This window comes from Polyodon spathula, chromosome 1, assembly GCF_017654505.1.
Source record: "Polyodon spathula isolate WHYD16114869_AA chromosome 1, ASM1765450v1, whole genome shotgun sequence".
Lineage (NCBI taxonomy): Eukaryota > Metazoa > Chordata > Actinopteri > Acipenseriformes > Polyodontidae > Polyodon > Polyodon spathula.
Genome location: NC_054534.1, coordinates 28,980,356 through 29,001,422, shown reverse-complemented (window position 1 = coordinate 29,001,422; position 21,067 = coordinate 28,980,356). Strand labels below are relative to the sequence as shown.

At 35.1% G+C, this 21,067-nt stretch overlaps 1 protein-coding gene across 1 annotated transcript in view; it reads right to left on the bottom strand.

Annotated features, from left to right (window-relative positions):
• Window positions 1-21,067, bottom strand: part of LOC121316904 (importin-11) — a 174,426-nt gene that overhangs the window by 27,820 nt on the left and 125,539 nt on the right. The window contains exons 28-29 of the mRNA XM_041252240.1: window positions 2,444-2,539; window positions 599-683 (exon numbers count right to left, since the gene is read on the bottom strand). Of these exons, the coding sequence (XP_041108174.1) occupies window positions 599-683; window positions 2,444-2,539 (181 nt within the window). The remainder of the gene's footprint in view (window positions 1-598; window positions 684-2,443; window positions 2,540-21,067) is intronic.

Below are 21,067 nucleotides of genomic sequence, written 5' to 3'. Positions count from 1 at the left end.
CCCCCATGAGTAAAAGGCAATATAGCCTTGAAAATTAGCCATCTTGTCTAAAGTGATTTTGAAGTTACATTGTGTTAATGATTCTTAATACGGATACAAATAATTAGAACATATGGTCCCTCAAGAACAAAAGAAAAATAGGTTTTTAAATGTTACAATAAAGTTTTGCTGCCAGAAAGGAAAGAAAAACCTCTTGTTCTTGTGTGTTCTTGTTTTTAATACTCAATGATAAGACAATTTGGGAGAAGAGATCAAAAGAATGACATTCATCTTCACAGCAAGCCCCAACCACCTGCCTGTTTTTGCAATAAGGATCTACATGTACTGTAGCTGAATCTCTAGACAACACCATTGTGATTGTTTCATAATTAGTCTAACCCTTTAATTACGGCCTTGTGCCATACCCAGTCTTCTTTTTTATTTTGATCCTGCGATTACAGCTTGGCAGGTCTACACTGCTACAATCAACCAGATGTTTCTTGATATATCAACAGTAGATACTTGCTAATTGTTTGTGAGCTGTAGGCATTTCCCTCATAATCTCTAAATAAGTACTGGCTTCTACACTGCAACCCCAGAGATCTCCAGGTCTACTCACCATTTTTTTCCTCTTATCCTGCTCTGTGGGAGGCTCCTCATCCTCTGTTAGTTTGGGCTCCTCAAAGTGAGACATTAGCATACAGCTATAAAAAGTTTTAAAAAAAACAGACAAGAGTTATATACAAGAAATGTGAATTTTCATGAACAAAAATAAATCATACCTAGTAGAATAATCTAAGGGGAATGTGATATAATATTGAATGTTTTTTAACCATGAAGTAAAATGGATAAGTGAAAAGTATCTATCACTGATATGCCTAGTGGTTGAAAACAATATGGCAGTTTATTTCTACTGACCTAACTGATGACATGAAATTAACATACTATATTATATATATATATATATATATATATATGTATCTATATATATTATAATATATATATATATACACACACACACACACACACACACACATATACACACACACACAGTAGTAGTAAAAAATTTGCATACCCCAATGGAAATGTATAATATTTCCAGAAATTTCTCAAAAAAAGAATTTTAGGAAAAACCTACTGGAGCAAAACTTTGCTTTTGTGGATGAGAAAAAAAAAGTTACAAGAAAGAGATGTCTACAATTATTTCAGCAAGTTTTTTTTTTTTTTGAAGAACTCCAAAAATGCTAATTTCAAGAGTATTCATACCCTTTGATGCTACGCTAGTATTGTCTACAAGGTGCTAGAAATTTCAATATGATAACACTGTGTGACAAAAATTTATTTTTTTTTGTTCCTGGGTAGTAAGTGTTATTTCCTAATTGCTTATGCCTCAAAAGTATAGAAAATGGCTATTATTCCCCACAAACTTTGCTTTTGTGACCAGGACAGTGATATTTCAAAATATCACTATTTCCAATGGGAAAATGGGCAAATGTGTGTCTTTTCGTTCACATAAAGTCAGCTAATAGTATACATGTTAATTTGGATTCATATGTTGTTTTTTTCTGACTTTATGTGAATGAAAAGACACACATTTGCCTGTTTTCTTATTTGAAATAGTGATATTTTGAAATTTACCTGTCCTGGTCACAAAAGCAAAGTTTGTGGGGAATAATAGCCATTTTCTATACTTTTGAGGCATAAGCAATTAGGAAATAACACTTACTACCCAGGAACAAAAATTGTGTTACATAGTGCTATCAGAGTATTTCTGTTAAGGTTACCCACAACAAATGTCTCTACATTATGGTTTACAAAAAAGTAAAGTGAGTTTATAAATCTTTGTTATTTACGGTCTAAATTTCTCATTAAATGGGCTGACTGTTAATAATATGCTTTGTAAATCAACTATAGATAGTAATCTAGTTTTCACAAAATTCAATTTCAAAGTTCAAGGTTATTCTTTAAAAACTGATGCTTTAAACAGACTCTCTCAATCAATCATTGTGACTTCGAAAAAAAAAAAAAAAAACCTTGGGTCACCTGGTATACAAAAGCCTTGAGTTACATGGTCCTCAAGCTGCTTATTTTTAAAATGGTGTATACAATGCCAACAGCAGTCAATAAACATTTCTGTCCACCCATTTGACTTCAAGCATATGACAGAGGCTAAGCTCTCATGCGTCACAGTAAAGGGCCATTAAATGAACACTATGGGAATGAAATGTAATTAACACCAAGGCTTCTCATTAAATGACTCAGAGGTTTCAGACATCAAACAGCCATGTAGAATAAATTCTGCAGGTAGTACACATTGCATCCACAGCACAGCCCTTATAAATGTTTACCACTGTACATTTACATGGCCATTTTGTAGTTTTACCATACTTTGTTCAATGGTTTGCTATTACCATAGACTACCATGGTTTTAAAACATGTTAACATACCTCTGCAATTTACTTACTCTTTAAAGGTTCTGGTTTCTGGGTCTTCCGTCATTACATCATGCAATGCCTCTACAGAAATATTAATGATTCCACAGAATTTATCTTGGATGACGCTGCAAAGAAACAGGTAAAGGTGACAGTTAAAACGGGTGATAGGGAGTCTTCTTTAGGACACTCCCACAGTTCAGTGCATTAATTGGGATAACCATTATGTAACAAAAGTTATTTCCATACATTGGCAAAAAGGTCAAAACTCAGTTACTGTATCTTCATCTAACAAATTAAGAAAACTGGATAACATTACATATATCTACTATTAATGAGAGTATGTGCACTGCAACAATCTACAACTTCAATGAATATTAGTCTTTTTCTTTTATCAAACCAGAAGCTTAATGATTTGCAATAATGATTTATAGATATAGAATATATATAATATATTATTATAATCTATATATATATAATTATATATCTATATATTATATATTAATTATATATCATATCTGATTAAGGCTCAGTCAGAGTAAAAACAAAATAGCTGAAGTGCAAATGTGCACTTCTGAAAGAGATATTGCATTGTAAACTGCTACTTAAAACGTGCAAGATTAAATGTAAAATTTGAAATAAAATACATTAAGTCACCCTTCAACTTTGTATTGAATATGTAGATTATAATTTAAAATGGGAAGGACTGTTCCACAAATATGTTTAAATCTATTCATTATAGATTTAAAGTCTGAACTATGACTTGTTTTATATATATATATAATACATGGTGACATAACAGCCAGGAACTGTAGAACTAGCAGTGTTTATTTACCAACTTGACAAAGTGTTAACAATTCCTTTTAACTTCTGTATTTTTATTTATTAGAAAATGCTAGGGTTTTTTGGAGGATGAAGTTGTACGATTTCCTCGTCACTCAAGAGCCTCTCCTTTCCAATAGCCATCACCCTAAACTGCCTCACACCTGCCATCGAGGGCATGTGGCTGAGGTAATTCATGTTGCTTATTGCTTTTCTGAGAGTACTTGTGTTATTCTGCTTTCCCACAATTCTCTCTCTTTTGCAGATAAAACATTAAATCTGCAGGTCATTGTTTGTTTCGGTAGTGACAGTGTTTTGTTGTGTTCGGATACTGGTGGCTGAGTTTGTTAGCAGTTTAATCAACGTCAACCTTATTATACAGAGGTCTCATGTCACCACCATGTATATTCAGACTGTAAAACAGACATGGAAAAAACATTCACCATGAATAACAATAACAATATATTTTACCAAGAAAATATATTTAAGTTATATATTTAAAATACATATTTTTCATTTTTTAATTATATCGAAATCATGTAAAAAAATAAAGAAAAAACTGGACAGCAATTTCAGAAAACCAAAAAGTCAATTTTGCAATACACAACTAACCAGTATAATACAATATAATGGACAAGGTCTACAATTACAGTAATTAGAAAAAAAAAGTAATCAAAAAAACAAAACACATAATGGTAGTAAAGTGAAATACTTCTAATCTGTACAATGAAGTAGTTTGTTTGCAGACAAACATGCATAACAGAGGAACACAAAGATTAAAAGATTTCATCACAGTAAGCGGCTTCTTATAGTTTAACAGGGAGGCACATGGATCAATTGGTGTTTACATGAACATAAGAATTCCGATATTTTTCAGAATATATAGTTTTCTGAAAAGTAATGTCGATATCAAAAGTCATGCAAACACAGTTTTCTGAAAATGTATCAGAAAATTCCAGACGTGAAGACACTTATGTCATGTAAACACAACTTTCAGAAAACTTATTTTGATGCTACACATGTGCAAACTTTAATATCATTCCCATGCACATCATTATTAAAGCAACTATATCCATATTGTTGGAGACAATAATACTTTTTATAAATATTACAGCCCAACAACTTCATTTTTTGATCATAAAAAGATAGACGAATCAAGATCAAGACGAGGAAAAAGGAAAGCATGATAATTGTTGTTTACCAGTTTTGCTTGGCAAGTTATAGAACATAGCTTATGTGAGGGCAGAAATAAAATTCAGGTTATATTGGTACATAATGGGAACTGCTTAATGATTTTGAATAACATCATAATATGTAGTCCAAGGGATGAAGTTATATTTTGTGTTGCATTTGTCTGAAACAATAAAATAATTCAAAATGGATGTCAGATTTCAGTCACTGATCGTTTTACATGGATCCATGGGTTTAGTTACGGATAGTTATATTATTCATTTAAATAAAGTAATACAGTACTACCCCCTTACAACACGACCTGTTTCAGTGCTGAAACTGTTATAACACGGTAAAGTCATGGCTCCCCTTTCCCCCCATAATGCAATTTGACTCGCAAACATTAGGTTTTATTGTTGTTTTACATTAACATATTTAAACCCATTTAAGTTGAAACTGTGACAGATACTTATAAAGTAGGGTTATCGCCAGAGCGGTTGACTGTAATGGGTGTTACGCTGTTTTCAGTTTGTGTTACGACCAAAAAATAATAATAATCTTGTGAAACATTGTTGATTATTACTTTGTGAGAAATTTGTTTGCTTAAAATACTTGTTTCAGCTGTCAATACTCTTCAACGGGTTAGTTGTGACAGCATGTTCTTTAGTTTGGTGCGTGTAATGTATGAGAAATGGAGACGAGATTGAACTTCACTGAATTTTATTAGCACATTGACAGATGAGACTAGATCCTGGATGCACCCATGATACACAGCTCTGTAACAACCAACACTGTTGCAGATCTTTATTATTATACCATAACAAGCTGGGTTAAATAAAAATATTGTTCAGACGAAGAGCAGCAATGTGTATTCCAAACAGTTTTGAGATATTCAATCTCTTTTATTTCAAGGTCTTTAGAAAAAAAATCCAAAGTTCCACAATTTTACAATAATAATTTTGTGTGACTTCAGTTTATCATAGACTTGATCACATGCAAACGTACTGAAAGACATTAGTATCAAGATTGCACACATTTCTGAAATTCTTACCTTGCACCATGTTTCAGTAAAGTACAAATGAAGAAAATAACAAAAAACACAAATCTACATCTTGTGTACTAAACTAAAAGGGCTCTGTTTGTCTTATAAATGCCAGATGCCACATTCTTCAACAAAAGCAGCCTGACTATTAGATGCATGCATTTAAAACAAAGTTTTCACAAACCACCTAGGTAAACTTCTCTATAGAGCAAATTGAAGGGGCACAATGGAGTTGATTTACATAGGTTGTCAAAATTGTTATTAAAGGCTGCCAACTTGAGAAATCAAAGTCAATGGCAAGGGAAAGGGCCTAATGCAGACATCATAATTATTATAGTAGTTAAAAAAAAAAAAAAAAAAAAAAAAGCTTTGGGAAACAAAAAGTAAAAAATATACGCTATATACGCAAAACATTATGTTTAAAATGTAATGTTAGACATTGTACAGTAAATACTCTTATATAACTGAAGTACAACAAAGGTCACAGTTAATTATTTCAATGGCTCCAATAACTTGAATGTACCCAGTCAGTCAATAATAATAATAATAATAATAATAATAATAATAATAATAATATATTGTTGATGGAGAACTACAAACTGAAATAGCAACATTAAATGAATGGCTTTTATATACTAATGGAATATTTCATAGATCAGTCCAGATCAAACAATCATAGAACTGAATGTTCAAAAAGAATGACTTGCGGCTGATTTCCACTGTTTTGTTTGAAGGGCCCCAACTGACCTGCTGTGCTGTTTCCTACCACATCTGGAGCTGCTGCTGGTAGAAGATTTGGTGGAAGCAAGGCAGGTTCACTCACATTGTAGTGTACTGACTGATAGAAGCTGAAATGGAAGCGACAGCGAGTGGGAGAAGTACAGGCATGGAAAAGTACAGAGCAGTTTAGAAGCAGTTTGAAAGCAGGCTGACAGCTGCATGATCTCCAAGCCAGTAATCTGTGACACCTGCTTGATGTGGGAAATCCGAGAAAACCCTGCAGAGCTAAACCAAGTGTGCGTAAAGTGCCACGCGATCCAGGATTTGCATAAACTAGTAAGTATGCTAGAAATGGAGCTGGAAGAAGTGAGACAGCAACAGGATCTTGAGGAACTGGCACACCCACAATTAATGGAAGTCTGCATCACCCCTAACAGACTGAAAGCCACCAGGGAGATAGTAGGTCAGAACAGCTGGGTTCAGGTAGGCAGAAGCAGGGAAAAAAAGAAACTTCGTCAAACACAACCACCAGAAATCAAAACAACCAACAAATTTGAGTCACTTCAGAATTTTGATGAGCAGAACCAACAACAAGAGAATGAAAGGAACAACATCCAGGACCCCACTGACAGTGGTGACCAGACAGCAAAAAGAAGGGAGGTCATGATTGTTGGGGACTCCATATTGAGAAACACAGCAAGTTCAATTCGCAGTTTGGACCCCCTTACTACAACAGTGTGCTGCCTTCCGGGAGCCTCGGTCAAGCACATCACTGAGAACGTGGACAGGCTCCTAGACCGAACAGGAGACAACCCGGTAGTAGTCGTCCACATCGGTACAAACAACACTGGAAGAGACAGACCAAAATCCCTGCAAAACAAATTCAGAGAGCTAGGAAGGAAATTAAAAGAGAAAAACAAAACTGTGGTATTTTCTGGTATACTACCAGCACCTTGCAAAGGACCATATGGACAGCTGGAAATAATTAATCAAAACGCATGGCTGAAGATGTGGTGCACACGGGAAGGCTTCACCTATCTTGATCATTGGACCACATTCTACAACGAGGACTATCTGTATAGACGGGATGGACTGCACTTAAATAACAAGGGAACCAGTCTACTTGGAGAAAAGATCCTCAAGCAGGTTCAGAAGCATTTAAACTAGAAAGGAAGGGGGGAGAAATCAACAAAAAAACAGAAGGGAGACTGCATCAAAACAAGAACAACAACTCAGGTAAGACAACCATTAAATGTATTTATCTAAATGCTAGAAGTATCAGAAACAAAATTCTAGAACTTGAAGCTACTGCACTAACAGGTAACTATGATGTGATAGGTGTTACAGAAACGTGGTTGTCTGAGAGTGATGGGGACGAATATAATATTTGTGGGTATACACTGTATAGGAAAGACAGGCAGGACAGAAGAGGAGGAGGGGTAGCGCTATACATAAGAAACAGTCTTGAAGCCCAGGTGTTAAACCTGGACAAAGAAAATAAAACCGAATCAATATGGGTCAGAATAACGGACAAAAATTCAAAGGGCATAATAATAGGAGCATGCTATAGACCGCCAGATTCAGACGGTGAGCACAATAATCTGTTATACAATGACATTAGAAATGCGTGTAGCAAAGGAGAAGCCATACTAATGGGGGATTTCAACTTCCCCCAAATAAAATGGGAAAACCCGGTGGGTAGCGCGAAGGATGAAATAGAAATGGTGGAAATGACAAATGACTGCTTCCTAACACAATTTGTCAAGGCACCGACTAGAGGGGAGGCATGCCTTGATTTAGTCTTTTCAAATAACGAAGATAGAATAACTAAAACAGAGGTCAGAGAACCACTGGCAAACTCAGACCACAACATGGTCTCATTTGAAGTGTTTTTTAAAACCCCAAAAGTAATGACTAAAGCTAAGGTTTACAATTTTAGAAAAGCAAACTATGAAGGTATGAAACAGAGACTAACAGAAGTAGATTGGAGTAAAATAGAGAAAACACCCACAGAAGAAGGATGGTTGTTCTTCAAAAATGTAGTACTAGAGGCGCAAAACAATTACATCCCTAAAGTAGACAAATCTAAATGTAAAACTAAATTGCCAAAATGGTTTAATAGATCAATTAAAAAAAATATTCAGCGAAAAAAGGCACTTTACAGAGCATTAAAAAAGGACCAAAAAGAAAGTACGCAGAAAGAGTACACAGAACTGCAAACGCAAGTCAAAAAGGAAGTTAGAAAGGCCAAGAGAGAAATAGAAATGAACATTGCTAAGGGAGCTAAAACCAATTCCAAAATGTTTTTCCAATATTACAACAGCAAGAGAACATTCAAAGAGGAGATTAAATGTTTAAGAGATACAAATGGCAAAATCGTAGATGAAGAAAAAAAAATAGCAAATATATTAAATGATTACTTTTCACAAGTTTTTACAAAGGAAGATACTGACAACATGCCCCACATGTCATCCAGTTCCTATCCAGTTTTAAATAACTTTAGCATAACTGAGGCAGAAGTGTTAAAGGGACTAGGAGCTCTTAAAATAAACAAATCCCCTGGGCCGGATGAGATCCTCCCAGTAGTACTCAAAGAAATGAAAGAAGTAATTTACAAACCGCTAACCAAGATCATGCAGCAGTCTCTTGACACAGGGGTGGTACCGACAGACTGGAAAATTGCAAACGTAATACCGATCCACAAAAAGGGAAACAAAACTGAACCAGGTAACTACAGACCAGTAAGCCTGACTTCTATTATATGCAAACTTATGGAAACTATAATAAGATCCAAAATGGAAAATTACCTATATGGTAACAGGGTCCTGGGAGACAGTCAACATGGTTTTAGGAAAGGGAGATCGTGTCTAACTAACTTGCTTGATTTTTTTGAGGATGCAACATCGATAATGGATAATTGCAAAGCATATGACATGGTTTATTTAGATTTCCAGAAAGCTTTTGACAAAGTCCCGCATAAAAGATTAATTCTCAAACTGAACGCAGTTGGGATTCAAGGAAACACATGTACATGGATTAGGGAGTGGTTAACATGTAGAAAACAGAAAGTACTGATTAGAAGAAAAACCTCAGAATGGAGTGTGATAACCAGCGGTGTACCACAGGGATCAGTATTCGGTCCTCTGCTATTCCTAATCTACATTAATGATTTAGATTCTGGTATAGTAAGCAAACTTGTTAAATTTGCAGATGACATAAAAGTAGGAGGAGTGGCAAACACCGTTGCAGCAGCAAAGGTCATTCAAAATGATCTAGACAAGATTCAGAACTGGGCAGACACATGGCAAATTACATTTAATAGAGAAAAGTGTAAGGTACTGCACGCAGGAAATAAAAATGTACATTATAAATATCATACGGGAGATACTGAAATTGGAGAAGAAATCTATGAAAAAGACCTAGGAGTTTTTGTTGACTCAGAAATGTCTTCATCTAGACAATGTGGGGAAGCTATAAAAAAGGCTAACGATGCTTGGATACATTGTGAAAAGTGTCGAATTTAAATCAAGGGAAGTAATGTTAAAACTATACAATGCACTAGTAAGACCTCATCTTGAATATTGTGTGCAGTTCTGGTCACCTCGCTATAAAAAAGATATTGCTGCTCTAGAAAGAGTGCAAAGAAGAGAGACCAGAATTATTCCGGGTTTAAAAGGCACGTCAAATGCAGACAGGCTAAAAGAACTGAATCTGTTCAGTCTTGAACAAAGAAGACTACGTGACGACCTAATTCAAGCATTCAAAATTTTAAAAGGTATTGACAGTGTCGACCCAAGGGACTTTTTCGACTGGAAAAAAGAAACAAGGACCAGGGGTCACAAATGGAGATTAGACAAAGGGGCATTCAGAACAGAAAATAGGAGGTACTTTTTTACACAGAGAATTGTGAGGGTCTGGAATCAACTCCCCAGTAATGTTGTTGAAGCTGACACCCTGGGAACCTTTAAGAAGCTGCTTGATGAGATTCTGGGATCAATAAGCTACTAACAACCAAACGAGCAAGATGGGCCGAATGGCCTCCTCTCGTTTGTAAACTTTCTTATGTTCTTATGTTCTTAAATATTCCAAAACATTCTCCCTTTCCACCATTTTTAGCCTATACTTAAGATGGATCAATTTATACAACATGGCTAAAATCAGTAAACACGCAAAGATGAAAAATATTAAGAGAACATCAAAACCTTGGTTCAGCTTAGCGATCCTTTGCTCACAAATCAGTAAAGGTTTCAGTGACACAGGTGCATCTTCACCTTCAGAACTTCTATTTTTAGTAGTTAGGTTTACAGGTGGGTGCTGGACTGGTATTTACAGTGGCACAGCAGTTGTTGCTTGCTTTGTATGTTCTACTGCCTCAACCCAAGCACAGAATAACTTTTGGATTTAGATAATCGTAAGATGGGGAATGCAAATGCTGAAGTACTTTTATTAAGAATGAGAACTCCATGTTCTATCAATGAACATGCTGTTGAAGATACCACAGGGATGATGGTGGCATTTGGGACAACACAAACCCCAAATTTGCTCAGATGAACATAGTGCAATAATTTGCCCCTATAGTTGTGTTGGATGTTGGCAATGAACATTCATCGTAACGGAGGACACTAACAAACTGTGCAATCCAAGTAGTTGGCAGATGCAGTTCCAGGGGTTCTTAGTTGCCTGCACATGGATAAGTGAAACCAATGGCTGAAGTACATCAGAAGGCATGTATTTCAAATTATTTTGTCCTAGATTTGGGACTTTGAGTGACGCTGCCATTCCCTCAAAAGCCTCACTCCTAATGTGGCTTATGTTATTCCTGTCTAAGTGCTGGTATCTCAGTTGCCTCATTAAGGCAAAATCATCAGAGCCAATACAATTCAAATTATTATGACTTAAGGTCAACTGTTTCAAATTGGGTAGTTTACCAAATCCATTTTTGTCAATGTTTTATTTTCGCATGTTCTACGAAGAGATACTGAAGGTTTTCCAGCCCCTTGAAAGCAAAAGGAAGCACAGACTCAAAGGATTATTTGACAGGTCTAGGCGCTTGACGTTCCCAAGCCCTGCAAAGACATTGTATGCAATTTGGCCAAGGCTGTTTCCCTTGAGGGGAAATCTCAGGTTTCCCTAGATTCACAAATGCTGAGTTGAGGATCCTTGAAATCCTATTATTTGTAAGATTAAGTATTTTAAGACTGGTCATGCCCAAAAAAATGCCACTTCCAACTTTTTTTTTTTTTTAAGACGGTTCCCCTGAAGATGCAGATAACGCAATCAGGTCAGCAAACATTCCATCTGGAAGAAAATGTATTTGATTATGATGAAGGCACAAATAATGAAGATCTGAAAGTCCTCTAAAAGTTCTATCTGATTGTCATTCAACTATAAATAATATCGTTTTTTAAGGTGCCTCACTGTTTTGTCCTCTATGTATAGCAGCCCTGTGTTGTCCAGGTAAAGCACAGAGAGTTTGTCCAGCCTCCTTAAATCCTCAGCACATATACGAGAGATGTTATTTCCACTCAGGTGCACTACCGCTGTGCTGCGTGACAAGTTCCTGGGAACGAATGTGAGGCCCAGGCTGCAGCACTCTACTCGAGTTCCTGAGCACTGCTGGCTGGAGAGAGGGCAGCCCAGATTCAGGTTGTGAAGTAGTATCAGAAGAAAACACATATGAAAACTAACAAATGGTTTCAAGGAGGTCATGAAACTGCAAAACCTAAACATTCTTCCAGTGTGCAAGATCTCTTCCCTTCATCTGCAATCAGACTATTCGAGAAAAAAAAAGAAAAAAGTATATATACACATTTACCCCATAATTTGTTATAACAAAAATACGTAAGAGTAATGGCAATTGGTTAACAGATTTCCAGAATCTTGTTAGGGTATTTCTAGCTATAACAAATTTATACACCATAGTTTTTTTTTTTTTGTTTGTTTTATCATTTGGTATGATATCATCATCACTGGTCCCCAATTCAGTTCATAGTTTATTTTGGTAATATAAAAAATTGCTGCAAAGTTATTATATTAGACAATCAAATAACTTGGACAATATTTACAAATGAGAGTGGAGACACCAATAAATTGCCCAATTAGCTGCTCTGTGGGCTTTGTATTCCAATCTCCAGTCACTTCACTTTATTTTAAAGTGGACATATTATATTCAAAAGCATGCATGTAATACAACTGACAATGAGTACAATATATGTATTTAATAAAAACCACACATTTTTTATAGCCAAGTTAAACGTTTTGAGATAAAAATGCTCCACAACTTACCTGTTCATTGCATGATTAATACATTCTGTAAACTGTTACAAGTGCTTGCATAATGGATAAAAAACTTCAGCTCCAGGAACTTGCAGCCTTCCTATGGAGTTCAGCTTTTCAGTCAGGAAGGAACTCTTTCCATAAAATGCTTACTGGTGATTGGCTTAAACACATGTTGCCATGGGGTGCAGGAAACCTGCAAATGATGCCATGCTATCATTTCTAGTAGGCCATTGTGTATAAGGAAATCTTGGCTGTTAGTGAAGCATTTTTATAAAATGAGTAAAATTCCTGGTGCTATTCAATAGAATAGATCACTTACATATACAAAATCCACCACAAGGTTATATATTCTTATAAAAATATATACTGAGCAGAGGAGATTATCTTTTTTTTTTTTAGGTCTTCTCCTGTCTTGAACGATACTGAAGTGTGAGTTCATATATTATAAATAGGGTCCTGCTGATCTGATGAATAATTAAGCAATCAACACATTAAATTCTGGAGAATTAGAAAATACCCTCTAATTACGAGGAGCACATATGGCCGTTCTAGAAATTTATGCATTTAAAGAAAAAGCTTACCTCGAGACTTGGAAAAAATGGATGCACTACAAAATCAAAAATAATTTCTTTGCATGCAGCAATATCCACCTGGTGTCTCAACTCTCCCTGATTGCAGTGCATGGTAAGGGACTACTGGATCTTACACAGTGGTTTGAAAGCCGTAACGTTAGAGTTCAAACGTATAACAAAGTTGCAGAATTAATAATTGTTTAATGTGCATTGTTTAATGTACTGATTTTAGTCATTTATCGTCATATACAGCTTCATTGGTGCGCTCTGTTTTTCTGCTCTAGTAGGTGAGGCATGGTATCAATTCCGTGGTGTAATAAAGTTAATGACAGACGTTTTTTTCTGAACTGTTATTTTTTAAATGAAGCAAAGCCACGTTTGGAAGTATTTTCAGGAACCGGACGAGAAAAGAATGGTATATAAATAATTATGCCAAACAAATTTTTGTACCACAAAAACACTTTCAATGCTTGAAAACAAATTACTGTGGATGTTGTTAAAAAAAAATCCATAATAAAAAGAACGCTTTGGCTGACATTTATTTAACCCTTACATCCCTGAACACGATTTTAAAAGGGAAGAGTATTCATTTTTTAGTATTACACGCAGGACAGGCACTACAAGATCGTTACATTAAAAAAAAAACCACAAGAACAAAAAAAAAAACCTTTATTAAAAATGTGTATGGATGAATCTACTGGTTAATCAACTAATGCCACAAATCAACACATCAAAAATGTGAATCGAGTGACAGCACTAATTTCAATATGTCATTTAGTGTGTACTTTTTTTGTTTGCTTTTCTTTTTTTTTTTTTACTTTGTAGTTAAGTCTTTACGATGTTCAAACGCTATTTGCTTATTAGGGTTTCTTTGCTTACAAAACACTAAGCAGGACTCAATACATCATGATGTAATATAAACAGCGTGTGTATGTAGATGCTGACACCTGCATAGCATTTAAACATTCATAAAAACATACCAATTTAGCAAGAAAGGCTTAAATATTTATATTAAATATGTAACTTAATAGTTACCAATTCTGTGGATGGTGAAAGGAGTCTTTCTTCATATGGCTATATTTTCACACAGCAACATCAATCCATGAAAGAAGAGCGACTTAAACTTAAGCATTGTCATTTGGTTAACAGCAAAATATAATGCACAATAACTGAGTGTTTTTTGTCTTTCATGCAAACATAAGTAACACTTACGAACAACCTTTTACATTATATTCAAAAGAACAAAACCAATAAAAAAAAATAAAATAAAGAAAAACACAGCTAACACATGCTACAGAATCAAATGCCCAGATTCCAATAAGTTGTTATATTAACTATACTGTTCAGGGATCGGTGTCAGAAACAGGAAATCCAGGAAGGAAAAAAAAAAAAAAAAAAAAAAAAAAAAAATCTCGTGTTGACGAATTACATATTTGTGCCTGGTGAGATCCAGATATCAAGGAAATAAACTTGTTTAAAAAAAAAAAAAAAAAAAAAAAGTGTAAAAGTGTACTGGTAGATTAAATCCTACAAACAATTATTTATATTGTGAGTTATCTAAATAATACAAAACTTCATTTAAAATCCTGTTATATGTATACACATCTGCTAAAACGTCCTTTGTAGTAATGGGATGAGCAATTGAAATGGCTGAAGTAATGTAATGGGGTGATTGTTTAATGATTGCTCATTACGTGGCTTACTGTAGATGCAATATCGACAGAGTGTGGCTGGAGGACTAAATTACAGGTTAAAACACAAGTCATGAAAAACGCTGGGCCCTAATTATAACAGTCTGTTTTAAATCAGAATACATTTGGGTACCTATATTTTTGGGCAGTCATAACCATTCTCTCAAACTACAAATCCACAAAAAATAAATATTGGAATCTATCTAAAACCCTTTTACTGTAGCTCTGCAACCAGCAAAGACTATACTCTTTGTAGGTCCGGAATGATTAAAGACAAGGCATCAATACAGAATGCTTTTCAATGTAACATATATTGCTTTTGAAGTAGTTAGGGTTACAGGTGGGAGCTGGGCTGCTATTTTTTAAATCCTGGTTATGTTTATCTATTCTCAACAATACAACAATCTAGAACAAAGAATATCTCCTAGGACTACAAAATAAAAGGATAACAAACTAATTCTTCTTTTAGTTATTGCATGCACACTCTGAATTCACATATACAAATCCCAGAAGTTTGCTCATGCTGTTAAAAAATAAAGCAACCTTGAACTATGTTACATGCCACATATACAGTGCCTATAGAAAGTCTACACCCCCTTTCAAATTTTTCACCTTTTGTTGCCTTATAGCCTGGAATTAAAATGCATTAAAATTGTTTTTATTTTTCATTTAATCTACACATCCTACCACACATTTATCCCATCAGACTCACAGCTGTAATTGCTGCCAAAGGTGCTTCCACCAAGTATTAACTCAGGGGGCTGGAGACTTATCCAATTATGATCTTTCAGTTTTGTATTTTTAATATGTAATTTTTTTCTCAATAAAACCTTTTTCCTCCTAAACAGTGTGGAGTATCCTCATTTAAATGCATGAAACTCTGAGGCACTGACACATCAAAATGTGAAAAAAGTTCAAGGGGGTGTAGACTTTCTATAGGCACTGTAATTCATGTATATCCCGTGTAACAACTAAACATCTGTTGTCATTTCTTATTGTCCAAAAATGCTTTGCACGCTGTTATTCTTAACAAGCTGTTACTGTGCAACTTGTCCAAGAACAGCAAAAATATGCTTATGATAAATGCTGAGTTGGAGAATTAAACAAGCACAAATAAACCAGACACACACTAAACTGCAACAGCATAGCAAAGCCAATTAAGATATTCAAAACATGCTGACAGAAAAAAGCAAACCTATAGAAAACGCAGCAATATAGATATTATGCAAATAAATTCATTTTTATAAATACCACAATACTGTATGATTTCTCTACAAGCATAAGGTGCTACATATAACTACAGCCTTACTTACAATATAGAGTTCTAAAAATGACCTTTTGTGCCACACCTAACACGATTTTTTTTCTCTTGGTCTGAATTTAATAACAGTACCAAAAACATACTGCATTAAAACTTCCAACTAGATCACATTAAAACATGTCTTATCAAGATGAGTGGCATAACATCTCCTCCTTTCAGAGACACACAAGTAAACATATTATTAATCTTTCTTCAGTCAGTACACACGTGGCATTGTAATAAGTGGCTTTACTAAGATGTCTGCAGATTTGTTATACAACAGCAGTCATAAATGAGTTGAAGTTTTCAAGGTAGGGCAATGATTTGTAAGATTACGCAACGTAAATAAAATAAATAAATGAATACATAAATAAATAGTTACAATTTTCAGGTACCAGATCCTAAATTATTTAATTGACCATGTTGGTCGGCTCCAGTTAGAACAAAGTCCTGCAATGGATTGGAAGTACCAAAGGCTGCCCAACCCTGGACTAGAGCATAACATGTTGCAGGGGAAATACAAAAGGGTGCACGTTTTGTCTGCCCCAAGCTATTGTTTAGAGGATATTGAAAATTATGTTCTTTTCCTCAAATTATTGCATCTACAGGAACACATTTCTTGCTCTTCTGGATGTCAAAAAGTAAAAGCTGGATAACATCTGGATTGATAAGGTTCCTTTACACCATATATATATATTCGTCAAAACAAACATTCTTTTCTTGCAAAATATGGGGGTTCTTATATTTTTGGGATGCTTGACAGTAGTATTTTTTATTTTTATTTTTTTAAGACAATGGTATACATATTACAGGTGCATGGGCACATGGGCCTTGAGTGTAGGTCTTACGCAGGGATCACAGAGAATAAAATGTAGATCAGTTAAAAAAAAAAAAAGCATTTAGGATTAGGTACTATAAATAATCCGTAAACAAGATTTCAATGAGACCCATGAACAATAACTTGCAAGCGTGTATGCATAAAAATGATTGGTTGGCAGGTGCAAGCAGTGAATGTGTAATTGTTGCATCCATTTTAATCCTTTTTCAGCCATCTGTACCTTGTCTGTACCGTTGAGTTTGTTACAGATTAAAGCCAGCATAATTTACTTTATGAATATTCACCAAGTCAAAGGAGAAGACCTGAAGCATGAATGCATTGAAGAAAATACAGAGAGCAAACAGGATACATTGTATTCAACGTCACACTGCGTTAGGAAATGGAAAACTGCAGAGAATCATCAAAGTGCTTTACAAAGAACATACGTAATAACAGTTGCCTGCAATTATGTCAAATTAAAATGAAAAAAAGAAAACGCACAACAAAAGAGACACGCGAGCACACGAATCACGATTTAAAACAACACGATTATTCTTTTGAATGAATCACGATTTAAAACACGATTATTCTTCTGAACTTCTGAGAGCTGAACTGATCAAACTGATCACTCCTGTAATTAGCATGCTTAGGATGGGAAATTAGTAGCAACAAACAGGTCTTCTGTGTTCTCTTGTACGGAATACAACACGTTGTTTCCGTTATACTGTATACTGATAAGACACACTGTTCAAGAGAACTTTGAAAAATGCCTCTACAGACACTGAGATGAATAGAATACAAACGATGCAGTTTTAACTGGGGTTAAAGCAGCAGACATACATTTAAAAGATGCCATGTGACCACACACATTTTATTACAAAATATGTACATGTTTTATGTTTCATTTTAAAATATCTTTAAAATATCTTTCATTTCACCATGTATAATGTTTAAGTGCTGCTGTGTAGGTGCTACACCCTAAAAACCAGGTGGTCCGCAAACAACTCCCAAAATTTGGTTACACAGTCAAGCAACACAACAAACAGCTTGTGATCATGTAAACACGATCATACTGAAGTGTCATTCTGGTCTGCGATCAGGTAAACATGTTAAAACGTGTTTTTGCCCAGCAAGTCAAAGAAATGAAGTTAACGCATATCACTGGATAGGGGAGGAACTGAATTTTGCTGCCTGCTGGTTTGTTTTTTTCGTGTGGCATCACTGAGACAGGCAATTCATTTTTAAAAGGGTGCCAGCATTTTCAGCATCACAGAAAAACAAAACATAACAAGAACTTGCTTACAGGGAAGAAAAAAAATGTATTTAAAATTACAGTTACATTATATAACATTTATTCTGTCTTGTGTGTTAATATATATTTTTACAATAATTTTAAATATCAGGAAACAAGCAGATAAGCAGATACTATTTCATGAACTAAATTAGTCAAGTACGTTTTTTTCGTTACAAAACTGATAATGTAATGAATTAACTATTATTGAATTTATAAACATTTATTTTGAGAAAATACATCAACAATAGTTTCCATTATAAAGACTTTGAGAATAAACATGCATTACGTCATTGCTGTCACTCAGGTGAAATCAATATTTTTCAAAAAACTTTCAGCAAGTACTGTAAGACCCCTCAGGTCATAGAATAATCTGTTTTTATATGTTTATCTCTAAGCAGAATACAGAATAATAATACAAATACTTAAAAATAAAAAAAAATTAATTTCGCAGTGAAGTTTATATGGTTTCTGAAGTATTTTATAGTGTTCCCCAGAGTATTTTTTTCTGAATTTTCATAGGAAGAGTCAGACAGCCAAGCAATTTGTCCTGCTGAAAGGTGAATTTCCTCCCAAGCTTCAGTTTTTAGCAGACTGAAGCAGATTCTCTTGCAGTATTTTCCTGTATTTTGCTCCATCCATTCTTCCTTCAATTGTAACAAGATGCCCAGTCCCTGCTTATGAGAAGCATCCCCACAGCATGATGCTACCACCACCATACTTCACTGTAGGGATGGTGTGTCTTCAGGCATGGACAGTGTTCGGTTTGCGCCACACATAACGCTTTGAGTTTTGGCCAAAAAGCTCTATCTTGGTCTCATCTGACCATAAAACCTTTTCCCACATCGCAGCTGGGTCACTCTCATGTTTTCTGGCAAACTCCAGACGTGCTTTCAGATGGTACTTTTTGAGTAACTGCTTCTTTCTTGCCATCCTCCCATACAGGCCAGTGTTATGCAGAGCTCTTGATATGGTTGACTGGTGCACCATTACTCCACTCCCAGCCACTGAACTCTGTAGCTCCTACAAAGTGATTGTTGGCCTCTCTGTAGCTTCTCTCACAAGTCTCCTTCTTGTTTGAGCGCTGAGTTTTGAGGGACGGCCTTTTCTTGGCAGTGCCTGGGTGGTGTGATGCAGCTTCCACTTCCCTTCAACAGTGGGGTTTTTATCCAGAAAATGTGACAGCAACTTTAATGGTTCACAGGTGGAGACCAATGGTAAGATAACTGTGTCCTCGTTAGGGCAATTTCTTTCATCAGTACAAACTGGGAGCTTCCACAGCACAGGGGTTGAATACTTATGCAAGCAAGATATTTCAGTTTTTTTATTTTTCTTAAAAATATTTCCCAACATAAAACCAATGTCACCTTACAATAACTGATTCTGAGTTTCAGTGTTTAAAAATAAAATATTGAACAGAACGAAATTTCAGTGTACCATTTGTAATTTGGTAATATGAGAGAATTGGTCAGAGGTCTGAATACTTTTGCAAGGCACTGTATATATTACAACCCCCTTTTATGCAACAAACACTAAGTGTTACACATTATAAAAGACATTTGTCTTGTCAAAATTACAGACTTCTATTTTTCAGCCAGCAATATTTAAAAAAAAAAAATTATATAGCATTCATGTAAATGCACATCTTTGTAATCCGTGCTCATTCTGCTGCTTGTGTTTACTGTTCAGGAAAAGTAGCTCCGCATAAAAGTAATCATACTGCATTAAATATTCCTAACTAGGTTGGAATGACTAAATTAAAACAAAAACAAACAGAAAAAGAACCATTACAACCGCAGTTTCAGTCCTTTAATTTTCCACAGTATAAAAGGTGTGCTCGTGTTGCCTGGGATATAGGAATATCCCTATTTCTATATTATACGTTTTTTGAGAGGTTAGATTTTGAGTAACATAAGTTAATGTGAACCAAAGAGGCTGTATTTGTTGCTTGACTTGTGAACTGTACCGTAGTGTGAACAATCGATTTCAGCTCCATGTTATTATACGGGTTTATTCAGCCATGTTTAATATCTCACAAGACTATGTGCCAAAAGGAAAATCTCTTAACGATAGGAAATAATGTATACAGTCTGTTCTAACCCGGTCATATTTAACCAAACTGCTATAAATCCTATTGACTGTGCACCACCAATCCCATTTAAGTTACACATCACAGACCACCAGTAGTGGTATGCAACACCCTGTACACTCTCCAATCATTTTTTAATTTATCAAATTGCTTCCCACCCACTCTGTCTTCGTATTCCGGTGTGTTTTTTATATGTACATCTCATTAAGTTACGTATATTGTATAAATACTTTACTTTCCACATGTGCTTATACATATACACATACAAATTAGTTTCAAAATGCTGGCAAGTGGTCCTTGTGAAAAATCAAGGTGGTCCTTACATTGAGAAAGGTTGGGAACCACTGCTCTAGAGTCATTGAGCGCACAAATACCTGACCCAGCAGTTAGGAAATGGAGGTCCCAACGTCCATTCACTACACGTCAAATTGTGCACGATGACCAAGGTGAACAATACTGGCCTCGCATCGATTGTACACATTGTGAAAATGAGAGCTGAAGGGCTCTGGGAGCTGTAAAACTAGTATATTTTGTAACTTTTAGCTGTCTCACATTTTTAAAACACATTGGCTTCACAAGAACTAATAAAAAACATTTAAAAAAACAAACTATTGAAGCCCACAAATCTAATTTAAGGAGACTTATTGTACACTTGAGAATATCGATTGGTTCTTTCACGTCTTTTGCTTCTGACCATTATCGGTCATCACTATCTTGGCCTCAACATGACCTTGTCTAAAGAAAGTTTTTATTAAGAAACTGGTACTGTAGAAACTTTTCAAAAAGCATACTGAATGGATACATTTAAATCAAAATGAATTAAAAACTAATTTAATACCAGAAAGATATTAAATGCAGTGCCC